This window comes from Panicum hallii, chromosome 2, assembly GCF_002211085.1.
Source record: "Panicum hallii strain FIL2 chromosome 2, PHallii_v3.1, whole genome shotgun sequence".
NCBI lineage: Eukaryota > Viridiplantae > Streptophyta > Magnoliopsida > Poales > Poaceae > Panicum > Panicum hallii.
In genome coordinates, this window is record NC_038043.1 from 1,525,845 (window position 1) to 1,551,322 (window position 25,478).

Consider the following 25,478-nt stretch of genomic DNA (forward strand, 5'->3'; position numbering starts at 1 on the left):
TAAGGCTTCTTGTATTGAAGGTAGGCCAGGAGCATAATCATCCGCCAAAAGTCTTATGGGCCACTGATTAGGGTGCGTAGGTTGGTGGAAGACCCCGACTATTGGTATGTTGTCACTTACTTAGAATTGTCAAATGGGTTCTTATAGGCTAAGAGTTGGTCTTTCAATACATTCAGATTTTATATGGGCCGTTGATTACCATACGTAGGCTAAGAAACCAACGACTCTATTTTAGCAAAGAGTTATCTTTCGGTATTGGATGGAGGATCGTCGTCATTCCTAGCTAGGACTCTTGGGCTTTATAAAGCCCGTATACGAGAGCAGAGAACACCAAGTTGGATACGTCCGCAGATTCGCATATCCTCATACTCAAAAAATATTAATACCGGGTACAATTCCAATAACACCTTTGATGTATACGTATATTAGATACTGGCGCTCATAAATAAAATGGTGTCAAAGAGATCTACACGTGTGATGAGTAAAATAAGGGCGAGAAAAGTATACACCTAAATTCTTATAGAATACACACAAAATCAAGGGGGCTGTACGCAGAAGAGTCCTCCTCGTGGAAGCGTGCGCCGTGTGCCTCCACCTGGTTTTTTATCCGACCGGAAGCCCCCACCTCCCCTTCGCTCGCTTCCGCTCCCCCGCTCCCAAACCTCCCCAATCAGCAGCTCTAGGGTTTTCGCCGCCGCCGCCGCCGCCGCCGCCGCCGCCCATGGCCGCCACTCCGGACCGCGCCAATGCCGACCTCCGCCGCCGCCTCGCCGTCGACGCCACTCCACCGCCCCAGATCGCCAGAGGTAACCGCTCCCCGCTTCTCGATCCACTCGAAACCCTAGCTCAGGCCCGCCTCTCGGGCTGTTCCGATTTGGAATTCGTTTGGGCGTTCGATCCCCGCCGCAGGTTATAGGGTTTGCGGGGTTTTGGGTGGGTGTTTGGTGGTGCTGCCCCGTGGGTTTTCGTTCAGTCATCGCCGGTGCAGAGTTCGTGTTCGGAACACAGGTGCATGGTGTGGCGGCAGGTATTTCAGATTTGTTGAGGAAGGTGCTGGGGTAGTCAAGTACGTTCGGCTACGATTTGGGTGTATTGGATGCAATGGTCAGGTTGTCTACTGTTTCTATTTTGGGGGCGGCTGATTGACTGACTGGATTAGTTACGGTCAGTTATAGTGTCCTGATATTTGTTGTTGATACACGCAGATATCCTTTGTGTCGTGGTAGATATCTTGGTTCTGTGGATGTTGTCGTGCTGCTTCTGGTTGGGGCGATGGCGATGCACGCATTTATATTCCTACAGGCTGCAAAATGTAGCTGAAAGCCAATGGCTCAACCCTGTTGCCTCAAAAGAGAAAACATTTTCACTGTAGCTTTGTGTAGGGTGCTACATCTTTGGCGATTTGTTATTGATTATTTTTTCAATGTGCACATGAGTTATTTGAATTATTTTTGCGATTTATGGTATTATTTCATTAACCTCAGCTATATATCAAGATCACCTGCATGTTTCTCTTGTATGATTATTGGACAGTTCTTTTGTTTAATGAACGCGTCTATCAGTTTGAAACTCAGAATTGATGAAGCTTGCATCAGTAATAATAATCTGTGTATATTGTGTTCTGTCCTTGTGCACGATCTTGACAGAATAGCATGTTTCCTATCATATTGATGGTAGCTTTTGGTTGTTGCAGAGAAGCAAGGCCTGGATACTGAAATACCCCTTTCTCCTCAGTGGCTTACGAAGGTGGCAGAAAACAAGGTGAGTCCTTAAGTAGCTAGGCTATTAGCTAGGCTTAAGCAGCTGGAAATTATAATATTGATGCCGTACATGGTGATTGCAGTAGTAGAACACTCCGTAGGTGTATATTGATCTACCTCAGTGTTTTCTTGTTTATGGTGCTGTGTTGATTTATATGATTATTTTATTTGTTGCAGGATCCCATTTCACAGGGTGTCCGCTCAGATGTTTCAAAGACATTAGGGAGTGGTGAAGACCTGGGCTACAGTGCGAAGAAAAAGGATGTTTTCAGGGCTTCTGTGCTTGATGGTGAAACTGGGCGTCGTGACCGCTGGCGTGACGACGAAAGGGAACCAAATTCAACCCATCGGTGGAGTCGCTGGAGGGAAACGGACAAGGAACATGGTGATGCACGCAAAGTGGAAAAATGGTCAGATGACACCTCCAAGTATTCCGTGGATAGTCGCCGTGCTCCACAGGAGCGCTGGGGTGGTGATTCCAATAATAAGGAAGGCAACTATGACCAACGCCGTGAGAATAAGTGGACAGCACGTTGGGGTTCCAATGAGAAGGAGTCTGAAAATTGGCGTGATAGGTGGGGGGATTCAGGCAAAGAGGGTGATGCTTCCCGTGAAAAAGGTTTCTCTCACTTTACTGGACATGGAAAGGATGGAAACAATTATGAAAAGGATACTGAGCGGGATGACAATGTTTCTCGTTCATGGAAATCTAGTTATCCTGTAGGACGTGGGCGAGGAGATTTGTCTCATTATCCCTCTCAGACTCCACAGAAATCATCTGCTAGTTATGGATATGGTAGAGGGAAGCCAGACAATGATTTTGCAAATTTTCCAAGTCGTGGAAAGTATACATCTGGTACAAGTGCAATCAGTAGTGGATCTTCACGACCATTCCAACTTGGTTTGCTTTCTGACAGACCTGGTGGTGCATCAGGAGATCGCTCTGCATTCAAATATAGTAGGATGAAGTTGCTTGACATATACAGAAGTTGTGATGTCACTGACTTTAAGATTCCTGTTGATTGTTTTGAGGAAGTTTCTGTGTTCTTGCAAGAAAATGCTTTGGAACCTTTAGCATTATCTGCACCTATTGCTGAAGAAGCGGTAATTATGCTATTTTTTTTCTCAAGTGGAAAGATCTTATTATCATGGTGCTACAGTATCCTCATCTCACTGTTGAATTGTATTTGTAGGCCATTCTAAAAGCAATTGACAAGGGGGATATTGTAAACAGTGGTGTCCATCAGGCTTCCAAGGATGGTTCTGTTGGAAAAGGTAATTGTAATGTGGTGCCATAAACAAACCAAAATTCATTGAAAAATTGATTATCGATTTAGTTTTGATGTGCTAACATTAGATATATTGTATAGTTCCTCACTGACTGCTCTTCTAAATTTCTCCAGCTGGTAGAGAAGATCAGCCAGGAGGCATGGAAGATTATAAAGGGGATACTTTTGGAAGTCTCAGGGGTACCTAACTTGGCCTGCTGTTTACACAATTTTGTTGTCTACAGCATCTTGCATGGTTGAACAAACTTAAGTGATCTTGTAGAGAGGATCATCCATGCATATGTTTATTGTTTGTCAAACTGTCTCTCATAATCTAGAGAATCATTCATGTCTTTATCATTTGCTTTTCGAATATTATTAGCAATTTGGCTCTATGATACAAGTCACATGTGAGGTCCATACATAAGAAAGGAAAATTAGATTACCATTTAATAGGGAAAAAACATTCAAACTGGTACGATGTAGTAGCTTCAAAGTTCATATGGAGATAATGCAGAAACTTGTCTTGGATACATATACTTTGTTTTGTTTCCTATAGCATGTTTTTTTTATGTAACTTGAAGCTTGCAACTTGTTTTCCTCCCCTTAAAGGCTACTTTATCGTTAATAGGTGTTCCTGGGAATGCTGATTTGCCTGCCAGAGGAGAACCGTTGCGGCCTGGGACATCTACCTATGTTGTTCCACAAAGATCTCAGTTTATTGGAGAACATAGGCTTGGACCATCTTCTGAGTTTGGGCACCAAATACCCAATTTCTTAAATCAAGAAACTAAAACTGTTGGTGTGCCGGGTGTTGATGATTTTGCCAGTCTGATGCAGCCTCATCCTAACCCAGAAAGCCTCTCTCTATTCTACCAAGATCCACAAGGTCATGTTCAAGGCCCTTTTTCTGGTGCCGACATTATTGGCTGGTTTGAGGCTGGTTATTTTGGTATTGATTTGCTGGTTCGTGTTGTGAATGCACCCCCTGATATTCCTTTCTTAATGCTTGGGGATGTTATGCCTCACCTGCGAGCAAAGGCAAGGCCACCACCAGGGTTTGCCACTTCAAGATCAAGTGATATGCTAGTTCCAGAGACTCAACCTACAGGGAAGTTTATCAGCTCCACTAGCATGCAAGCAGCATCAGCTGGCATTGGAATATTTGACAGTGGGCCAAGTAGGAAAGATACTGCGGTTGAGGCTCAAAATCGTTTCCTGGAGTCGCTTATGTCTAATAATGTGCGCAATCCTTCGGCAGACACCATGTCTAGAACTGGAGGTTGGCTACTCTTACAAATTCTATATGTGCTTATCACATTCCATATTTATTTGTCTTAACCTTCTTTGCTACCTGTATTGCATGCGTCCTTATCTTACACTGTTTTCTTCTGAACCAGGTATGAATGAACTTGGCAGCTTTGGCAACATTCCTGTGGGCGGAGGCGAGAGTGGGATCAATATGAATTATCTTTTGGCACAGAAAGGACTGTTGGAGAAGCAAAGTTCTTTGAAAAGCCCTGTTCCCTATTGGTCAGGAGATGCTGTTCCAACATCACAAGCACCTAACAAGGATGTAGCCCCAGAAGCATCTATCCTACATTCTAAATTGCTTCCTCCCATGGCTGATCCGTCTCGGCAGTCTTTGCAATCTCAGAATGTTGATTTGCTTGCTATGCTGCAATCAAAGGAGAAGCCTCAAGTGTCTACTGGTAATTCTGGATTGCCGCTATGGTCCAACTACCCTGAAGCAAGAAATGTTAATCCTAACATGCATGGTGTAGACCTTGCTCAAGGGGCACTTAACATGCGTCAAGATCTTCAGAACTCCCAGAACATTAGTATTGGTGTTCAACAGCACAGCTTCATGCCACAAAACCGACCAGCTTTGGCTCATTTGCCACCTGAGAAGCTTGCTGAGATATCTCAAGATCCACAGCTCTTAAATATGCTCCAGCAGCAGTATCTATTGTCACAACTGCAGTTGCAGTCACAGACACCTTTGACACCTCAGCCTCAACTCTCTATGTTGGACAAGATGTTATTGCTCAAGCAGCAGCAGCAGCAGCAACAACAACTGCAACAGCTGCAGCTTGAGCAGCAACAGAAGTTATTGTTGCAGCAGCAACAACTACTTTCTCATATGGTACCTCATGGACATCCCAATCAGCAGATTGAGGATTCTTATGGATTGAAGCATACTTCTCTTCCTGGTGATGCTATGAATCTTGGTCTTCGAAGAATGCAAGAGGCTATTGAAGTTGACCGGAAGTTGCCTGTCCATGGCATGCAGGTGGGGCAACAACCAAGTCAGTCAAATATGAATGTGAGGGATAGGGATGGTGTAGCTTTATCTCAAAGCTCTGTAACTACTCTGCCGGTGCCCGATGAAACTGCTGTGGGTGCACTTTCAAAAGAACACTTTTCTCGTCCTCAGCTGCTGGATGGTTTTGCAAATGATGATGCACAATTGAAATCAAATGTGGTAAACTCAAAGCTGGTGGAAGTTGCAGATAGGAACAAGGATGTTAAATCTCATGAAATATATGCTGGAGCAGCACATACTGAAATGTCTGAAAAGGTTTTGGATTCTGGATCTACTAGGGTCCCAGGGAGTGCTTCCAATGAAGCTAAGGATTCACATGCAGCGCCACTAGATCCAAAGTCAGAAAATGTATTATCTAATATTTCTAGTCAAGTCCAAGAAATCAAACTTTCTTCAGAAAATACCTCATCTGACATCGTGACAACTGTGGCCACTGAAGTAAGAGTTACTGATGTGCAGGAGACAAAGAAAGCGGAAAAGAAAAAGAAGCAAAAGAAAAAACAGGCTGCTGCAGATGCTGGCAAAGGAGCTTCAAAGACGGTTTCTGCCCAGCAGCCAAGGCAGGAAACTGAGGTTGGCAATTCTGATCTTGGTGCAAATAAGCATGATTTACCAGATGATACAGAAGAACTGTTTTGGGGTGCATCTGCCAGTGTGCAATATGAGATTTTACCGCCCAAAAATCTTCATGGGGAATATGACACTAACCAAGCTGAATCGGAATTTAGTTCTTTATCATCTGATCCTCATACCGCAGCAAGCCAGCGTGCATGGAAGCAACCTACCCAGGGACTCAGGCCTAAATCACTTCTAGAAATCCAAGCTGAGGAACAACAGCGCGCACAGAAAGGATTAGCTACGGAAAGTGCTAAGCCAGCAGCTTCAGTACCTTCGATTCCTTGGAATGGCATGGCAACATCTTCTGAGCAACATTATGTGGGTTCAAGCAAATCATTGGGAGGCATGGAAACTGCTGGTGAAAGAAATAGAAGCCAGCTGCATGACCTGCTGGCGGAAGAAGTTTTGGCAAGGTCAAGCATTGCAGATAGTGAGAATATAGGTAATGCCAATGATGCATTATTTCCTCCTCTGTCACCTGCTCCTGCTCAGCCTGATGCTCCTGCTCTTGATGATAATGACTTCATTGAGGCCAAGGACAAGAAGAATAAAAAGAAGGCAACAAAAACAAAAGCTTCGACTGTGAAAGCCCCCTCACCTGTTGGTTCCTTTGATCCATCAGCTATTTCCGTGCCTACTGAGAAGGGGAAGGCAGCCAAGCAAGCACAACAGGAGTCGGAAATATTGCCCGCTCTGCCAAGTGGTCCATCCTTTGGAGATTTTGTTCTTTGGAAGAGTGATCAAGCTAGCTCTGTGCCTGCTCCAGCATGGTCTAATGACTCTGCAAAGGTGCAGAAACCTTTGTCGTTGAGAGATATTCAGAGAGAACAAGAGAGGAGGTCTGCTGCTCTGCAGCAACAAGCACCCTCGCCAACTCCACCAAAGGTGGCCATGAACCAAAAAAATCATGGGAATGCTTCTTCCTGGCAAGCTTCTGGATCATCTCCATCAAAGGCAGCTGCCCCTGTCCAAATGAGTTCCAATGCGCCCAGTCGTTCCAAATCAAGCGCTGAAGATGATTTGTTTTGGGGCCCTTCTGAGCACTCCAAGCAAGATAAGAGGCAGTATGTATTGCAGTAGCTTTTATAATCGCTTTTATTTTTTGTTGCTTTTTAGATGTCTTCGCACATTTTATTCTGGATTCTAAGCTTACAAAAGATTAGAAAATTAGTTAATAAACTAAATTAATCATATTATGATTGAACTAAAGACTTAAGAGTTTTTGCCAAGATCTATATGAAAAGCACCATTAAAGCCTCACTTATTTATCTAGTCTGTTTGAGATAAGATCCTTTTAGTGGATATTTTTGTTGGAGTTTCTCACAAAAGATGAATATATGGATCTGGATGATAGAGATTTTTCATATGGTTCAACTTAAGGAACTTATCTGTTGTATTGTTCTTCTTCCCTCGCAATGCCATATTATTGAATTCTAGAGATTGTACTTTGGTTCACCAATTAACAAAACTATATATCTTTTTTGGGTACCAGGTAGAGTATTTTGAGTTTATGACATGCATTTTGCCCTACAGTTATCGACTTGAAATATGCTTTTATGTTTCATGAGAATATAACTACTTTTCTGTTGTGCAGTAGACTTTGTTAAGTTCTTTTTATTTTGATATCTTAACCAGGTCGGAGTTTCCAACTCTTTCAAGTCAGAGTAGGAGTTCCATGACGAAGGATCAATCTCCAGCGAATCGTCAAAAGTCTCAGGCAGGCAGGGTTTCTTCTGCTGCTCCTGCCAACACATCTGGAAAAGGGAAAGCAGAAGCTTCAAACAAGCAGACAGGTATTGTTGCAGGTTTTTTTCCTCCTGTTTGTGAAGTATCTCTGTGTTTAAGTTCTAACGCCTATTATCTGCAGAGGCAATGGACTTCCGGGATTGGTGCGAGGGTGAATGGGTCAGGCTCACTGGAACAAATGGTATTGAACTGCCTAGTTCTTGCAAGTTTCAACTCATCAATCTCTTGTTTTAGTGCTGTACTTTTGTTAAGTTCGGTATACTTCCCCCTTTCAGATATAAGCTTCCTTGAGTTCTGCATAAAGCAATCAACTCTTGAAGCAGAAACACTCCTTCGGGAGAACATTGGTTCTCTGGACCGCAATCATCAGTTCATCGACAAGTTCCTCAACTACAAGGCCTTCCTGTCATCTGAGGTGATTGACATGGCCTTCCAAGCTCCCAGCGCGCGTGGTACCCGCAGTGACGGCGCAGCACGGGCAAACCCTGCCACTGCAGCCAGAGGAGGTACAAGCGCGGACATGGAGCTGGATGGCGGAGGGAAGAAGAAAGGCAAGAAGGGGAAGAAGGTGAGCGCTGCAGTTTTAGGGTTCAATGTGGTGAGCAACCGTATTATGATGGGTGAGATCCAGAACGTCGAGTAGGAAGGTTCTGGGTGATGGCACCATGTACATACCTCCGTTTTGTTTCCCAGGACATCCATCACCGCATCACTCATGTACATACATAGTTTACCTGACCTCTGGTGTCATGCTTCGGCATTGCCGTGTTTTTGCTCTCATGGGATGGGAAGTTAGCGTGTCCTGGTGAGTGCTCGCAATGGAGCAGCATTCAGGGTCATGTGGTGATTTTGGGTTCCTGTAACATTTTGTTGGAATTTACCTTTATTCTTTGGTTCGTGTAACAGACAGTTTTTGTTCTCAATAGAAACTTACCTGAGAGGAAGCAAGATGGGTTCTGTTTGTTCCTGCTGTGGTTTTTTAAGTATGGAATTAGCTTGTGGTATGCGCAGAGATGGTTTTGGCAGGTGTATCTTCTGTACAGGAGTTATAGATGGCTAAAAGCAAAAGCAAAGTAGATTGAATTGAACATGAAATCTGGTAATAATTATCGTACTATGATGATCTCTAAATCATGTATATTCCTAAATTACAGTACGAGTATAATCAGCAAAAGCAAAAGCGAAACCAAAGTATATTGGCAGGAGTACTTGTGTGTTTGAATGGTTACAAACTACAGTATAATGTAGCAGCAGGAGCATGGCATACGGCCTCTGCATAACCAAGCATCAATTGACGCGCAACCTAAAAATCTGAAAAGACGAGGTTCAACACTGCAGCTGGTACGTCATGACACCACCATCCAATTTAACTTAGGGACTGTTCGTTTCCTGCTATCTAAACTTTAGACCCATCACATCAAAGAGAATCTTGCTATTTAGAAGTATTAAATAAAATCTGTTTATAAAACTTTTTGCACAGCTAGGTGCTAATTCGCGAGACAAATTTAATGAGCCTAATTAATCCATAATTTGCCACAGTGATGCTACAGTAATTATTCGCTAATCATGGACTAATATACCTCATTAGATTCGTCTCGCGAATTAGCACTAGGGTTCTGCAATTAGTTTTGTAATTAGACTTTATTTAATACTTCTAAATGATAAGATTCTCTTTGATGTGACCCTTAGGCTGTGTTCATTTCCTACTACCCTTTAAAGTTTAGACCCGTCCCATCAAAGAGAATCTTATCATTTAAAAGTATTAAATAAAGTCTAATTATAAAACTTTTTGCACAGATAGGTGCTAATTCGCGAGACAAATTTAATGAGCCTAATTAATCCATAATTTGCTACAGTGATGCTACAGTAATCATCCGCTAATCATGGACTAATATATCTTATTAGATTCGTCTCGCGAATTAGTCCTGGCGTTCTTAGTTACCTATACTGCTTTTATTTGTTCCAAGTTGAACTCTTGTCAGGATTGTGAGTTTTCATGAACTCCCTTTACTGTGTTAGTCTCCAATTTGCTTAGGCACCCTTGTATTTGCAAGATTTCTTTTCTTTCTTTCTTTTTTCTTGCAGTTTTCTCAAAACATATAACGAAATTCATCCGGCAATTAGGCTAAATAAATTCTTGGAACCAACTCAGATTACAGCCAGGGGTGGACCCACAGTGGGGGCAATGGGGGCGGTCGCCCCACCTCAATTTCGGCCCAGCACGCAATGGCCGGCCCAGCCAGCCTCCCAGCCTCCCGACGCGCCGCCTCTGCCTCCAGCTCCAGCCCTCCGCCCAGGCGCCCCTCCCAGCCTCCTGACGCGCCGCCTCTGCCTCCAGCTCCAGCCCTCCGCCCAGGCGCCCCTCGCCCCCTCCCTACGGCTCGCTGACTCGCTCTCCCAGTCTCCCCTGGTGCCCCTCCCAGCTCCCTCGCGGCTCGCGGGCTCCGGCCTCTGGGCTCTGGCGGCCTGGCCGTGCCCGTGCCCGTGCTGGCCGCACCCAGCCCCGCGCCAGCCACGTCCAGGCGGCCAGGCCTCTCGCGCACCGTCCCCTCGCCGGCTCGCCGCCCCAGCTGTGTGCGCGCCCGCGTCGAAACGCTGCCGCGCCGGCGCCGTACCCGCCTCGCTCCCGTGCGTGCTCGCGCACGAGTTGGTCACGGTCCTTCAGCCCCAGCAGGCCACCACCGCCCGGAAGAACAGGAGCCTTCGCAGATCCGCCCCTCTCCCGCTCCGACAGGTCAATCTCTCTCTCTCTCTCTAACTCCCTCGTTCAGTTCTACTCTTAGCCTCTTAGGGTTTAGGGTTTAGATAATTAAAATTTATTTCTCTTTGTACAGATTAACAGATCATTTTCAGCTATGAATATAATTAAGAGAGAATTACGCAACAAAATTGAAGATGATTGGATGAATGATCTAATGGTTTGCTATACTGAGAAAGAGATCTTCAAATCTCTTGATGATGAGATAATTATTCGACGATTTCAGCGTCTCAAAACTAGAAGGATGCAGTTGCCTCGGTCATCGAGAACTTAGCGGTATGTTTTTTTTTTCTTTTATTCATATAGTTTCCTTCTTTGAACTTATATGGTGTATTGATATGTAGCTTAAATTCTATATAGCATTGCTTTATGATCTTGTTTAATTTTATCGTACGGTCTTCTTCGCCCCACCTAGATTCTCGTCCTGCGTTCGCCACTGATTACAGCAACCAATCAAACACTAATAACTTTGCTAAAAAAAAAGAACACTAACACCGGAGCTTGGCACACAAACAACGAGACGTCTGCCCCGCTGAAACTCGACACATCCGATCCTCACACAAGTCACGATCCTATCTAATATCTTGAGCTACTCGCCAAGTGGTCCGGGCGCGGCGGAGCAACGGCCGGCGGCCAGCCGGCGCGCAGAGGGTGGCGGCGCAACGGCGGCGCGTAGGCGGGCCCGTACCGGCGCGCCGGCGCGGGGGCCGAGTACTGGCAGTACACGTACGGCACGGGCGCCGGGTACGGCGTCCGGTACACCACCGGCGGCGCGTACGGTGGCTCGCCGTAGTAGCCGCCGAAGCCGTATCCATGTCCGTATACGTCGGCGTAGCCGTAGCCAGGCCTGGAGATGTACGCGGTGTAGCCGGAGCCGTATCTGTCGTCGTAACCGGAGCCGGAGCCGCGAGAAACGGTGCCTGAGCCCGAGCCGTACTCGTAGCCGTAGCCGTAGTAGTCCTCGGCGTCCGGTTGCTTGCCGCCGTAGCAGTCGTAGTAGGGGTACTCCACGACGACCTCTTTCCCGCGGTCGCCGCCGGAGAAGCGCCCCCCCGCGGCGCCAGAGGCCTCGTCGATCTGGAGGGCGCCTAAGGCCTCTGCCGCCGCGATGGCGTCGCCGCCGCCGTCCACGGTGGCCGCGGCGTCCGCTTCCTCCTCCTCGATGTAGTCCAGGTACTCGTTCACCTCCGTCGAGCCGTAGGACACACCGTCCGAGCGCGCATCCTCTTCTCCGTCCGTCGTGGCGCCGTCGTCCTCGTCCGTTGCGGCTGCGTCGTCATCGCGCGATCGCGAGCCCCGCCCGCCGTCATCATTGCTCTCCTCGGCGCCGCCGTCGCTCGCGTCCTTGGATGGCTTTTCCTCTGGTCCAGCAGTGGCGGCGGCGTCGGCGGCCGCTTCCACCTCCACCTCCACCTCCGCCTCCGCCTCCTTCACCTCCTCCTGGCGCGAGAGGACGTAAATCCACTCGTCGCCGCCGGCCATGATCGCTTCTTCCCCTTCGATCTCTAAACTGACTCGATATTTGCGCGGTGGGTTGCGGCGCTGCCGCGATGCCCGCGGGTATTTATTGACCGGGCGGCGTCGTGGAGACGGAAGGCGGCGGCGCCCAGTTCAGTTGGACTCGAATCCGATCAGCTCGGGTTCCATAATCGGAGGCCGTGCTCGCTCCGACTCGTGTTGGATATGCAAATACGCCTTCAAGGAGGTGAGGCGTAATTAAAACAGTTACGTAAAAGGTTGTCGGAAACGTATTGACGGCCTTCACATCTCGTAATCCGCCACCCTTAGCCAGATGCGGGAAAAGCTGTCGGTCGTCGGAATCACGCAGGCGGTCTCCGTTCCTCTTCTTCCTCTGGTCCGGCAGCCATGGCGTCCAACGGGAGCAGCACGGTGAGCCGTTCTCCTCTCGTCTTCTCTTCTCCCCGGATCGAGCGGGTCTGCGACCAACGCTGTCAAGTTCCTTGCGCGTTGACACCGTTTGAGGTGGGATCTCACCGGAGCTGGGATTTCTCTTGCTCGGCTGTGAGCGCAGGTGGTGGGAGAGATGCAGAGCAGCTTGGAGCGGGTGAGGCGGCAGCTCTCCTCCACCTCCACCCGGCAGCTCCTCCAGGGCCCTCTCTTGAAGCGATCCGACACGGTAATCCGCTTTCTCTGGCCACTCAAATGGGCCTTCATTTCCTCTTTGTTTCTTGATTCAGTTTGGTTCAGGTTTCCAGCCGGTGCAAGTAAAAGTTAGTAAGTTACTGTCGCTGGAAGATAGAATGCCAAAAAGGTTTCATTGCTGATGAGTGATGACCCCTAGCTACTGTTTCGAGCCTGCAGTTTACATTTGTAAATTGTTTGCCTGTCAGCTGTCATTACCTAATGCTCTGCAAATTCAGTTGATTGCCACTACTAAGAGTCTATATGTGTGTTCTGTGGTGTCCTTGACTGCCTTCATCGCCCTGCTATTCTTTTCTCTCTTCCGAGTAGTTACTTTTATTCCGCTTATGGTGTCTTCTGGCATCTCAATCCTTCCCCTTTTTACTGATAAATCCTACACTTTCAAATGTCAGCTAAGAAAATGGAATGAGCGGTGGGTCATACTTGATCCTACAACTGGAAAGATAGAGTACAAGTATGGTAAATTGCAGCGTTCTATTCTCTCGGGCGATACATACAGATAGCAAATGCATGATACCAGATTTTGGATTATGTAGGGTTCGTAGAAGTGACAAAGATGTTAGGGGAGTAATTGTGTTTGATACAACAACCACGGTGACATTATCACCTATGAACTTTCAGTACGGACCTGCTTCCATTCTAGTTCCTCATGACTTTCAGATGTATGCTGCAGAAACTTTGTAATAACTTGTGCAAATTTTTGGTGCAGTGGGCTGGCGAAATATGATGGATGCTGTTTCTGTATCCATATGGAGTACCTTTGTGCTATCACGTTTACTCTCTTCTCCTTTTGTCTAGATTGGATTTGTTGCTTTCATTGACTAGTGTTCTAGATATTGGAACTCCACAGAAAAAGGAATACTTTCTTTGTGCAGAAACTCCCAGCGCTGCAAGAGCATGGGTATCCACTTTACAGTAAGCCTTGATAATCTACGGATCTACTTATATTTACCTTTTAACTTATTTTTTTCTGAAACCTTTTTTCTTCCTGAACCACAAGTTTTGTATTCCTGTTTAACCATCTCTTTCCCTGCCACTAGACTGACTAATTTAAAATAAACGTTAATTAAATGTTAATTGGGTTTCTGTTTGATATGTTCCTGTAACTGTCAGTTTTGGCAGAACTCAAAATATTAAGAATTAGAAAGTCATACTGGTGAACTCGACTTTTGATGTGTAAACACTTCACAACATTAGATTTTTAAGGTTAGCAGATGTAAAGCACCTTGTTTTGTTGCATGACGTTTCCAAATTCAGAATCAGAAATGTGAAAATTCTTCCCTACTTGGTGCTCTACTGATATTTTCATTACCTGACTTGTTCCACTGCTCACCAGTTCCCCAATAATTAGGAAAGCTTACTTAGCTCTATTGGTGCTCGTTGCTCCAAAGTAAAAGATAAAGGAACATTTGTTTGTAGTATCATGGAAAGGTTTTCAACTGGCGCTCTACATTTAGAATGCTGATTGTCTTCCCAGTCATGCAAAATAAGGAACATGGTGAAATATGTAATGCAAGCTTTTCAAAAAGAAATATGTAATGCATAATTGTGCAATTAAGTTAATGCACTATAAAGTATAACTACATAATGGCTTACAGCCTCATTGTACTATCTCTTCCATTAAACTCGTTTGGTTTATGTATAATGTGTCCCACACATATTCTATCTCCTGCTTTGGATACTGGTGTTATATCTGCATACCTTGAAGCCTAATACTATTTTCTTACTTGACATGCAGTGCGGCTCAGTTGGTATTACAGGCTCATAAGGAGGCGGTGAATTCATTGGGTGAGAATGGTCCTGCAAAATTGGGAACAGTTGCTACTGTTGTGGCTATAGCCAATTCCACTGCAATTGAAGCAACAAAGGAGGTGGAAGCCGCAATGAAGATTTCCTTGCGGGCAGCTTTGGGCTCAACTACAAATAAACTTACCAAAGGTCAATTAGATGATCTTACAATAATGATGGTATGCTCTTTCATACACTACTTCAAAAGAGTACCTGAATCAATATTCAGCAATTTAGCAGTGAATAAAGGCTAACTCTGGTCAATTCACCCGATACCCAGTTGTTATATTGTGTTCCAGGAACCACCAAATGGTCTGTCCTATAGTTGCTGAAATCATTTAGGTAACTGAGAGGTTATACTAAGTGCACATGACAACCTTTCTTGTTCCAAAATATTGCCAAATCAACAGGAGTTCTGTCAGTTACTAGCCAATGTCCTGGCATACTGAATATTCACTTGGGCACTTGAAACACATTCATCCACTTGATTTTATTGCTTTGCATCGGTAGTGAACAAGCAACTGGTCCAGTACTCCAGTATTCCCAACCCCTGTCTGAGTAGGGCTGGTAGCAATAGAGGGATCTATATCCCCTTGCAGCTCCCTGTTGCTATAACTGTATTATGACAAAAGTATTTAGAGCATTTCTTTGATTAACTGTTAAAAACTGACTTGTAATCCTGTTATGCAAAAGTTGATAATAATCTTATATGCCTATAACAAAGCATTCACTGCTCATATGATGGATGATATTGTGGTCTGTCTTTCAAAGCGATACTTCTGAAATACTGAAGTTGTTTTCTTGTTTCTATTTTCTGGTGATGGACAATGCATCTGCAACCGACAGGAGACCCTTCGAGTTAAAGATGACGAACTCCACCAGTTATTGCAGGATATTCGTGCACGTGATTCTACAATCAATGAGATTGCAGATAAATTACAGGAGACTGCAGAGGCAGCTGAAACTGCTGCCTCTGCAGCACGTTCAATTGATGAAGAGAGAAGATATTTGTCGTCAGAAATTGAGCGCCTGAAACAAGATCATGAAAAACAAGTTGAAGTATCTCTACTTCGGGTAATAATCACTTTGTTGAATCCATAATTCATCTTAGAATACCAATTTTGAAGTTTACTGGATTGTGTTTCAGTTAAGGGAATCAGAGGAGAAAGCAAAGCTTCTTGTCGAAGAGAGAGATCATTTACTTACAGAGAGAGATTCTGCTCTTCAAGAAGCTCAAATGTGGCGCTCGGAACTAGGAAAAGCTAGAGGAAATGCTGTAATTCTAGAAGCAGCCGTTGTCAGAGCTGAGGAGAAAGCTAGGGTTTCAGCAGCAGATGCGGACTTTCGCGTAAAGGAAGCCATGAGCAGACTTGAGTCTGCCATAAAAGAAAAGGAAGATCTCTTAGCTCTTGTGGACGCGCTGCAATCACAAATTAAAAGGTTCATCATACATAATTTTGATTTCCTCGTTTTCATTCAGCTGAAAGTATCTCAAAATTAGATCAGTTTAAACCAACTTAGTGGATAATTAAATAAGTAACTAATCATATATCTTGGCTTTTTCAGGCAAGAAACTAGCACAATACAAGTTTGTGAAGAGAGCTCGGAGCTCTGCTCTACCACTTCAAAGCATGTGGAAGATGATAATGTGGATAAGGCTTGCGTAAGTGATACAGACCCAATACCTGTTGCAGAGAACATTGTCGAGTTAGATGACGAGGGAGTTGATATACGTACAATTGGGGACACTGAGTGGGGCAATCCTCATTCTTCTGAAGTATCTGATGTAAGGGAAGTAACAACAGAGCCTGAAGAAAACAGCTTGGATATTCCTGTTGATACTTGACTGCCAACTGGTTACTGAGAATGAGGCCAAACTGAACTGTAGCATTCTTGTTCACCGTGATCAGTTGTACTATTAGATTATCATCTTAGTTCATTTATAAGACATTCTTTTTCAAGTTGCAGTATGAGTTTGTCAACGTGAATCCCTTCAAGTGTGTGCTCTGTGTCTGCTGAAATAAAATAGCAACATCTGTGCTGAGTGTGAGTGTACATCTGAACTTCCATGTTTAGAAGTTCAGCTTTGGCAATTTTTTCTCATTCTGGATATTAGTGTTGTGTTCTCCTCTAAAGTAAGTTTGTAATGTAATTTTTTCTATTTATCATCAATATAAAGAAGTAAATTTGACATTCTAAATTTCTTGCCTCTCATTGAGATGATACGGTTGTTGGAAAAATAAAAGCAACGCGGCCTTTATTCATGTGGTCACCAAGAATTGATTTGTGGTCCTGTAAGGATCATTGAAAGGAGAAGAACAGTTCAACTCGGGAGACAAACTACAAAAGTAGGACAAAAAAGAGAGGCGATTATGAACACAGGCAGACAACTCGAATCTCCATTCGAAGAGCAGGTCTTACCAACTTGCTGATGACTCGTTCAGTTGGTCTCATCTCAGAAGAGGCATATATATGCTGACTGCAGAAAAGTTACGCTCGTGCTGAAAATCCCATAACACTGTTTTTGAGTGTCAAAACTGAAAGCACATTACCACTTCAACACAGTAGAAATTAGATATCAAGATAACACAGTGGTCAGCAGGAATGCATGCATGTATTCTTTCCATTAAAAATAAGAAGCTGCCATGACCAGGCATGATCAGAATTTGGAGGCAGTCTTGGATACTTGGTGGCCGATACTGATTTTTTACTACAGTAGAATCAGGCAGGGTGACATCTGGTCTGATCTGAGGAACCATCAGCCCTGACATCAGGGAGGACAAAACCACAGCAGCAGACCTATGAACAATCCCTAACCTTTCACCGTTGCAAGTTTCAAGCTCAGCAAGAAAAATGGTCTTGTAAAATCAACCGCTCGTGACAGCAATAATTTTCGCGTCCACATTGGGCTACTACATACTAGGGTGTTTGTCTTGAGGTCAAAACCCTACTTGGACCTGCATGCGTGTAAGGGGCTGTGCATGTCGCCACCTGTACTATGATTTTGTCTCTGTTTCACCAATTCAAAGCTCACAGTCAAATTATGCTCAGCAAGCAGCCTTGAAAATGCAATGACGTGTCAATACCCAACTACTATGTTTTCGTCGAATCGGCCATAGTAGGACACAACTTTTTCTTTAAGTGGTGACAAATTTTCTATCAGGTATATATAGGAGTATGGTACCATTAGTCATGATACTGTAGTATGGAAACTAAAAGTTTTGACCATTCAGTACAATCCCTTATTTTGGAGTAGTAGATGCCTCCTAGTTACATCTTACATCGTTGGCTGCTGCTGCGGCTGTAACACATGTTAATAAGGATGAATAAAATAGTGAAAGGAGACAGGGATGGCTATGTCTGTGTGTTTGGTTGTCCACGTTTTTATTTTGGAACGTTTGATTAGCCATGTTGACCATACTCTTAATCGCCTTGGAGGTACGTGGGGGATGAAGCAAACTTTTGCTGACATGGACAAAGCAGAGCTATCCAGCCAGCCACGTGTCGGACGCGCCCTGCTTCCAAAGGGCAAGTGCAGTCACCGCGTCACAGGTACATTTTGGTTCCGGACCGAGAAAAACCAGGCAAACACAGATATTCCGTTGACCCAAGTTCGTGGAAACTCGAGGAATTTCTACACAAATTTCAATGGAGGAAGCTTCCGCATTGAAAAAGGCAAGCTTGTTTTTTCATTGTTTGCCGCCAGGCCACGATCGACAAGGACTTAGCTTGTAGGACGCTACAAGCTGCAAGTTTGCGTATGCTTAGAATTCATATCGTGCCTGTCAAGTTTTGGCCATTGAAATCGCCTGCCTGTGCTAATTGTTCTATCTTAATTAGTCATTATATTTTCCACGTGGGAACATTTTCATATTTTCCTACCTACCAAATTAAACGATCGTCACTTTTACGGAGAGCAAGAGAACATGACGCGGTCAGCGAAGGGCTTGCGTTGTGCTGCTTGTTCGCGAGCGCCGTCTGTGACCGCGTCCCGCTGAGTTTACGTCAGAGGAACCGGTTACAGTTTTACTAGGTGAGAACCAAGTTACAGTCTTAACATCCTTTTGGCATCCATGCATTAAAGGATCTATGTGATCCAAAAAATTGCATGTCTACACTGCTTAATTGCGTACACTGTGACCATTCCTTCTTAAGTGAACGAGACAGAGCTCGTGATATTATCTTTTCTTTGGTTGTCATCAATAAACGATTTGTACTGTAGTAATAAAATCATCACAAGGGAAAACAGTTCAATTGTGGGACATTAAGTAGAAGGTTAAAAGAGAAGCTATTATTGACACATGCAAATCTCCAGTTGATATCAACAGGTCGTCTTACCAACTTTGTAATGACTTGTTCAGTTGATCTGATCTCCTTCCAGAAGAGGGCATACATCTGCTGCCTGCGAAAAGGACGTGGCAGTAATGTTGGAGTGTCAAAACTGAAAACCTACCTTACCATTAATATATGTAATTCCTTAACATAAACAATTAATGTTGATTGTATATATGCATGTGTTCTTTCCATTATAAGAAGCTGGCATGACCAGAAATGGTCAAAAAATTAATTTCAAGTCTTACTTGGCTACCTACCCTCTGATTTGGAGGGAACGCGAAAAATCTTCCAGCGCAAGAAATTGCAAGTGGCCATCTCAGGTGTGAAAGTTCTAGTGCAAATCCTTCTGAGAGAGTATGCAATCCTTTGTATTCCGTTTCTTAGCCCATATGGTTGGGTTCCTAGCTCTTCCTAATTGATATGATATCAAAGACCAAAAGATAGGAGCTTAATTAGGACCTGATGGTCCATCGCAGGGGCATAATGTTAACTGCTAGGAAGTCAGAGTTGCTTCGTTGCTATTGGGATGAGCTTGGCAACGATGAGCCTTTCTTGATTCTAGGTTCGCGTGTCGTCATTGACTGGTTTGTTTTGTCGGTTTTCTCTTAATTAACCAAATGGTATAAGGTGATTTTAGTACCAGTTTCCCTTATAAACTGGGTCACTTCTCTTCATCTATATAAGTGAACTGTACAACACCCAGCCCTTGCTAAGGTTCATTAAAAAAATCATTCCGGGAGAGTAATTCTTATTTTCTGTTTCTTAAAAAGAGTTTTGATTCTTGTTTCTTAGTCCATATGGCTGGGTTCCTTTTCCCAATCGATATAATGGGCAGCTCTCTTGTTTGTGCATTTAAATGATGTTCCCCTAAAGATATTTGTTGAGGATAAGACCGCAATATTTGACCACGAACTGATGAACATCCCTTTCATCCTCCCCAGTTCCAAACCTTTCTTCCAAAGTTTAGAGAAATAAAACTAGTATCTAGCTAGGATGAAAACATTCCACCACTAAATGCCAAGCATTGAGCTGATAATAATTAAATTCAATTCCAGCTCATCAGATGGTCAGATTGAGCAAAGATTGCACGCACCTATAAGCATTTATTTTTTTGAAATAATGAGACATGTAAGCATTTGTTTACTTATGGTCGCTGCAATTGAATGACGTTAACCTGAAAATTTTAATACGTACATGTTCCTACAATGGTAAGAGTGTAATTAGCAATATATGATGATACCTATGAATAAACATAGGAGCCTTCACCCTTAGTCGTATGGAAGACAAAGTGTGAAACTTGCTGACATAGACAATTGAAGCAGTAGATATAGCTAGTCGCATGTTGATCTTTATGCTATAGCCTGTAGCTAGCTTCCATACGTGTTGGTGAAACTATAATGATCATTTGTCTATGAAATTAAAAGTGTGTAAAACTCAAGGCTTATGTAACTTTATGTTAGTAAGTTGATTAATTGGTAGGAAGTCAGCATGTGTACATGAAGATTTGGTCATTTGCCATAATGTTCGTCTTTTGTCACTTCACTTGATTATTCTGGGAGCTGAGTTCTTCATTGGATATTTATTTTACATAGACAAATCAAGCTCATGTCTTTGTGTAATATATATGAATTAACGATGGGGTGGGTCAATAAAAGAAAATGGAAATTGGAGGCGAAGGATATGATATTTGGCATATGCAAATTTAGTGCTATATATATATATATTAGGAAAATCCATTTTACACGTACTTGTAACTACTCTCACATATGTATCTCATGACGTAGGACGTATCTAACCCAACGAAGAGCATGTACGTGAAGTATGTAGATAAAACTCGTCCTATATATAGCTCACGATAAATAGCATTATTAGTCAAAGATCAATCAATAAAGTAAGTGCTATTTGGCTTCTCCCTCGATGGAAATATCTATATATCATGACGAAGGAAAATAGACCATGATATGATTCAGACTGCTTCAACTATTTTTTTTATTTTCTTTACTGGTGACTATTGACAACACCTACAGTTACACCAAGGACATTTTTGTAGAGCGGATCATTGCATGTTCACATGCATCGGTTTATATGGTTGATACCTTTTTTTCAAACTAAATTGTGTTAGATATTGCAAATTTGATTCATCAAATTATATTTATGTACTTCAATGAAACATACTCTTATAAACAGCAAAAATGTTCATAGATGCATATATGCATACTCAGCCAAATAAAGTACTAATGTATTTATATACTGAACTATTAATGATCTAACAAGAGCACACGATTTACAATGTTACTGTGTTCATTTTTATTTCTATAATATCATTGATATAATGTCTGTAATACATGAGGTGAAAGTTCAACACTGAATAAATTGGCAAATAATCATTTTCCAAAAGAAGAAATTAATATTATAGCAGCGTGTAATGTTTAGTCATGTTATCAAGCTAGTTATATTATGTAGAAATACAGATGCTGAAAACATATTCTGTTGAGTCAAACGTGCAAAGTCACATTAAGTGGCTGCATAAATGTGGGGTAGTTGAAAAAGCATATGATGTTAACCATATTGCATTGCAAACCTTGGCTTGTTACGCTTGGGTACGGTAAGGACAAGGATATATGAAACTAGCTAAAGTGCTGCCGTCACGTACACTCCCTAAGCAGTGACTTTTGCACATATTTTTAGCGCGGGTATGGAGAAAAGTTTTGCATGGTGATTATAGTTCTAACAAACCCTAATTAGTCATCAAAACAAAAAACGTAGTGTTTGGTTTTATGAAAACAATTTGCACATTTTAGATATAAAAAGAAGTTACCCACCATCCCGTCAGTGAATGTTATAATGTAGGAAGTTCAGTTGAGCATGTGTACATTTGGTCCAAAGGTAAGGTAAGTATGTGGTTTTTCCCCCTCATTGTAAGGCCTCTTGAAACACAACAATTCTAAGAAGAAAAGGAAGAGGAAAATGTTGCGCCTTGATAAATGCTCCTAGGATATACGTTACATTGTAAGCGAAAAAAGTACAAGGAACACGATTTAAAAATTCTTAAATAGGAGAAACCCCACTTTGTGCCTAGTGTAAAAATTAAGGTAAACAGGTTCACAAAGTGCCCCACATGCCTAAAGTGAACAAGATAAATTAAATATCGTTTCATCAGAACTCGGATCATAAAAAGCAACGAATTCAGATGTTTCTTTCTCTCTTTCACTCAATTCTTGCGATTTGGAATAAGTGCCAAAGGAAGAGATCTTCTTCATGGCCTGGACAGATGTAACTAGAAGCAAAAAATGAAGATGTACTTGTCTAGGCAGAGTTAGAGCACAGTTCGTACTGGTGGGCCTGGTCTGGGTCCCCTGGATATAGTAAGTAGTAGCTTAAGCTTTTAACCTACAAAGGTTGACACCTTTTCGAGATTTTGCCACTTTTTTCCAATAACAATGGAAGAGAAAGGTGGGGCCTATCAGAATTTATCATCTTCACCACCAAGCTAGCCTTGTTCTATTTGTTGTTATACTAGTAGTGAAGAAGGTAAAGGTAAAATTCTGATGACTTGGTGTTTGGTTCTTGGCATATCATCATGGCACGCCTCTTCACACGGAACGGGCTTGCATTGGTAGTTGGATTGTCAAACTCACTCATCTTCTACTTTCTTGCAGAGAAAAAAGGCATCATATCTACTTTTCCATGTTGAAAAAAAGGACAGTCTAGTGGTTTATACTCAGCATAGCGATAGCTTGAGCCATGTTAACTTCTGTGTATCTAAAAAATATCCAGTGGCAAAGTTACTAGCCACTATTGACTTCTTTTAAAAAAACAAAAAAGTTGCTAGAGTAGTGACTGTATTTGTGGAAACGTTATTACTACAGTGCTACAGCACTGTTATGTTTCTAATAATGACTTTAGGGATTGCTATGTTAGTTACTAGAGGATATCTCCAGAGTAATAACCACTTCTCTTTCTGAATTTCAGATGTTCTACATATCATTCAGCACCGATTGAACTCAATCGTCGTTTTGCTTGTACGGTAAATGATATAATTAAGGTCAATCAGCGATTAACCATTCAAAACCACACGAGAGCTTAATAATGCACTATACTAGGTCTCTCCATGAATCACCAGAAAGGAAAATCTTGGCGGCTCGGCTATGAGATGTGCCCTACGGCCAATAAGGATAGACACACAAATGCTAGACAGTCACCACAGGTGATTCATGTAGTATAGGAAGAGTCCAGAAAATATATCCGAGTATCAGGACGAAAGGACGGCAATGGTTGGTAGCCTGGCTAGCTAGCTACAAATCAAGTCAAACAATATAGCTTTGACCAGACATGCGTATGCATCCATACATGAACCTTCATGACTCCATCCTTGTCGATAGAACCACAGGCCGGGACAGGTTCAGTCATCGTACATGCATCCCGATGATCTTATATATATAGAAAGAGCTCCTCTCCCATCTCTCATCAGAAAAGCTCTGAAATAACAAAAAGGCAAGAGCAGTAGAACAACACAGCAACAAGAGCTAGCAGAATCACAAGAACCAAGCCAGCTAGCTGATCAACAAGGAATAAAGCTAATAACCAAGCAGTTGCATTGCCAGGGCATGCCGACGAGATCGTCATCGGCAATGGTGCAAGAGCAGCACCACATGGCAAAGGAGAGAAGTCTAGAGATGAAGGGTAGCGACCATGGAGAAGGAGCGGAGGAGGTGGTGCTTGTAGGAGACGAGGAGGAAGAAGACATGCTCCCCGGATTTCGGTTCCACCCCACCGACGAGGAGCTCGTCACCTTCTACCTCCGGCGGAAGGTGGCCGGGAGGCGGCTCAGCATCGAGATCATCAAGGATTTTGACATTTACAAGCATGATCCCTGGGACCTTCCAAGTAAGTAGCTATATCTAAGCTTCTATGTTAGCTATTATGTGTTCATTATTTTCATCCTTAATTTTGCCCTAAAAAATCATCCTTAATTTTAATTTCTCATGTTCATCATGTCAACAAGACATCTATAGCTGCATAAATTTGTAGAACAAGCATACTATATCAAAAGGAGCACGGATCTCATACTGATTTTTTGCAATTGTTCGATGACGCAGAGTCAAGCACGATTTCCGGGGAGAAGGAATGGTACTTCTTCTGCCTCCGAGGGAGGAAGTACAGGAACAGCATCAGGCCCAACAGGGTCACCGGCTCCGGCTTCTGGAAGGCCACCGGCATCGACCGGCCGATATACTCCGCCGCCGCTGGTCGCGCCGGCGACCCCATCGGCCTGAAGAAATCCCTCGTCTTCTACCGCGGCAGCGCCGGCAAGGGCACCAAGACGGAGTGGATGATGCACGAGTTCCGCCTCCCGCCGCGCCCCGAAAGCCCCCACACCTCGCCCAGCGAGCAAGAAGCGGTATGGGCATGCATGATCCTTCTCTCTCTCTCTCTCTCTCTCTCTCTCTCTCTCTCTCTCACATCCCATGTGCATGTCTGAGTTTCAGTGTGGCTGCTGAACTCACGAAAAAAGAAATGTTGACTGAACTGTACTCTGTGATTGAAAAATGCAGGAAGTGTGGACCATCTGCCGGATCTTCAGGAGGAGCATCTCCTACAAGAAGCATCCGCAACAGCAGCAGGTCGCCGGCAAGGTGTCCACCGCCGGCGTCGCGCAGCCCGACTACTCGAGCTCCATCACCGGCAGCCTCGAGTCGGACACCGGGGACGAGTACACGAACGGCAGCCTGCCGCCGCCGCAGGCTCCGGCGATCAACAGCGTGAACGATGCTGGCTACGGCTACAGCAGCCAGCAGTTTCAGGGGCAATGGAACAGCAGCGCGCTGCACGCGGCGGCCACGGCCCCGCTGCCGTCGCCGACGACGATGGCCGCGTTCCACCACGACGTGCTTAGTAGTAGCCCCGCCGCGCCGGACGACATGTACTACAAGGATGGGAGCAGCTGGGACGACATCGGGAGGATGATGATGGAGCTGACGGACGACATGTTCTGTGACAGTAGATATGCCTAGGAGAGTTTGCAGTTGCAACCTTTGCAGGCTAGTTTTTGGTTCAGTGTCCAGAGCAGCTGCAGCTGCACACCAGCCACACCCAGCACTACTACTACTACTATACAGCAGTGAAACTCGCCGACCAAACACAAAAACTGACATGTGAGATCTGCATAGCACGTTCTTACAAGAGAATACATATGTAGGATAAAACCTAGATAGTTCATCTCATTTTGTTGTCAAATATATCAATTCATTGGGTATTGTGTTGGAAATTATATTGAGAAACGCTATTTATATATCCGTCGACAGATTTTTTTTGTGGGCAAAAATCTATTGGATTTGCAACGAAAAGAGTTCTGGTAGTAAAATAAAATGTTCCCGTAGAGAAATACAATGTTCTATGATATTTACTTTTTAGAGATCTAACCACCAATAGATGTTGCTCAAATGAAATTGTTGCATGCTATCACTTGCTGAAAAATTATCGCTTGTGATGTGCTGATGTCAAATTGCTGGTGAATTGTAATTGGTGCCTGTGATTATATGCTGCTGCCAAAGGTGCTGGTTTGTGGAATGGCAATCATCTCAGATGCGGCTACACTTCAAGTCTCTGATCAAGCAGTCATTAGAGACTCTGGTTGTCGGTATGCGTCTCTGATGATTGAATATCACATACGGCTGTGTCTCGCGAACTCACAGATGCGTGATTTTCGCTTCTGT

The 25,478-nt window shown here is 43.8% G+C and overlaps 4 protein-coding genes across 5 annotated transcripts; all 4 read left to right on the forward strand.

The window, feature by feature from the left end:
• The first annotated feature begins 616 nt into the window (after positions 1-616).
• On the forward strand, positions 617-8,668 carry LOC112881712. Its single transcript, XM_025946537.1, has 10 exons — positions 617-806; positions 1,694-1,761; positions 1,938-2,864; positions 2,954-3,035; positions 3,164-3,229; positions 3,660-4,310; positions 4,429-7,036; positions 7,608-7,765; positions 7,840-7,899; positions 7,994-8,668. The coding sequence occupies exons 1-10, from the start codon at positions 722-724 to the stop codon at positions 8,359-8,361; spliced, it is 5,073 nt and encodes a 1,690-aa protein (XP_025802322.1). The 5' UTR covers positions 617-721; the 3' UTR covers positions 8,362-8,668.
• Positions 8,669-9,903: 1,235 nt separating this feature from the next.
• Positions 9,904-10,750, forward strand: LOC112880035 (uncharacterized protein C6orf132-like). The gene is made up of 2 exons (XM_025944491.1): positions 9,904-10,452; positions 10,553-10,750. The coding sequence occupies exons 1-2, from the start codon at positions 9,904-9,906 to the stop codon at positions 10,748-10,750; spliced, it is 747 nt and encodes a 248-aa protein (XP_025800276.1).
• A 1,475-nt stretch (positions 10,751-12,225) lies between these two features.
• LOC112881713 (switch-associated protein 70-like) lies at positions 12,226-16,592 on the forward strand. 2 transcript variants are annotated; one of them, XM_025946539.1, is made up of 10 exons: positions 12,226-12,366; positions 12,509-12,613; positions 13,032-13,093; positions 13,176-13,259; positions 13,349-13,380; positions 13,473-13,554; positions 14,378-14,606; positions 15,274-15,501; positions 15,575-15,867; positions 15,994-16,592. In XM_025946539.1, exons 1-10 carry the CDS (start codon positions 12,343-12,345, stop codon positions 16,271-16,273), a joined length of 1,419 nt encoding a protein of 472 aa, XP_025802324.1. In that variant the 5' UTR covers positions 12,226-12,342; the 3' UTR covers positions 16,274-16,592. The 2 variants fall into 2 exon arrangements, with proteins under 2 accessions (XP_025802324.1, XP_025802323.1); XM_025946538.1 differs by having other exon boundaries at positions 12,314-12,411.
• Positions 16,593-23,248: 6,656 nt separating this feature from the next.
• LOC112882692 (transcription factor JUNGBRUNNEN 1-like) lies at positions 23,249-25,040 on the forward strand. Its single transcript, XM_025947809.1, has 3 exons — positions 23,249-23,649; positions 23,862-24,163; positions 24,318-25,040. The coding sequence occupies exons 1-3, from the start codon at positions 23,370-23,372 to the stop codon at positions 24,774-24,776; spliced, it is 1,041 nt and encodes a 346-aa protein (XP_025803594.1). The 5' UTR covers positions 23,249-23,369; the 3' UTR covers positions 24,777-25,040.
• Positions 25,041-25,478: the final 438 nt, after the last annotated feature.

Coding starts and splice junctions, on each gene's coding strand:
- LOC112881712 (XM_025946537.1), top strand. CDS start 722: ATGGCCGCCACTCCGGACCGCGCCAATGCCGACCTCCGCCGCCGCCTC. Junction 3,230..3,659: donor TACTTTTGGAAGTCTCAGGG/GTACCTAACTTG, acceptor TATCGTTAATAG/GTGTTCCTGGGAATGCTGAT. Junction 7,037..7,607: donor TCCAAGCAAGATAAGAGGCA/GTATGTATTGCA, acceptor TATCTTAACCAG/GTCGGAGTTTCCAACTCTTT.
- LOC112880035 (XM_025944491.1), top strand. CDS start 9,904: ATGGGGGCGGTCGCCCCACCTCAATTTCGGCCCAGCACGCAATGGCCG. Junction 10,453..10,552: donor CCCCTCTCCCGCTCCGACAG/GTCAATCTCTCT, acceptor CTCTTTGTACAG/ATTAACAGATCATTTTCAGC.
- LOC112881713 (XM_025946538.1), top strand. CDS start 12,343: ATGGCGTCCAACGGGAGCAGCACGGTGAGCCGTTCTCCTCTCGTCTTC. Junction 13,260..13,348: donor TTATCACCTATGAACTTTCA/GTACGGACCTGC, acceptor TTTTTGGTGCAG/TGGGCTGGCGAAATATGATG. Junction 15,868..15,993: donor CTGCAATCACAAATTAAAAG/GTTCATCATACA, acceptor TGGCTTTTTCAG/GCAAGAAACTAGCACAATAC.
- LOC112882692 (XM_025947809.1), top strand. CDS start 23,370: ATGCCGACGAGATCGTCATCGGCAATGGTGCAAGAGCAGCACCACATG. Junction 23,650..23,861: donor TGATCCCTGGGACCTTCCAA/GTAAGTAGCTAT, acceptor TCGATGACGCAG/AGTCAAGCACGATTTCCGGG. Junction 24,164..24,317: donor CGCCCAGCGAGCAAGAAGCG/GTATGGGCATGC, acceptor TGAAAAATGCAG/GAAGTGTGGACCATCTGCCG.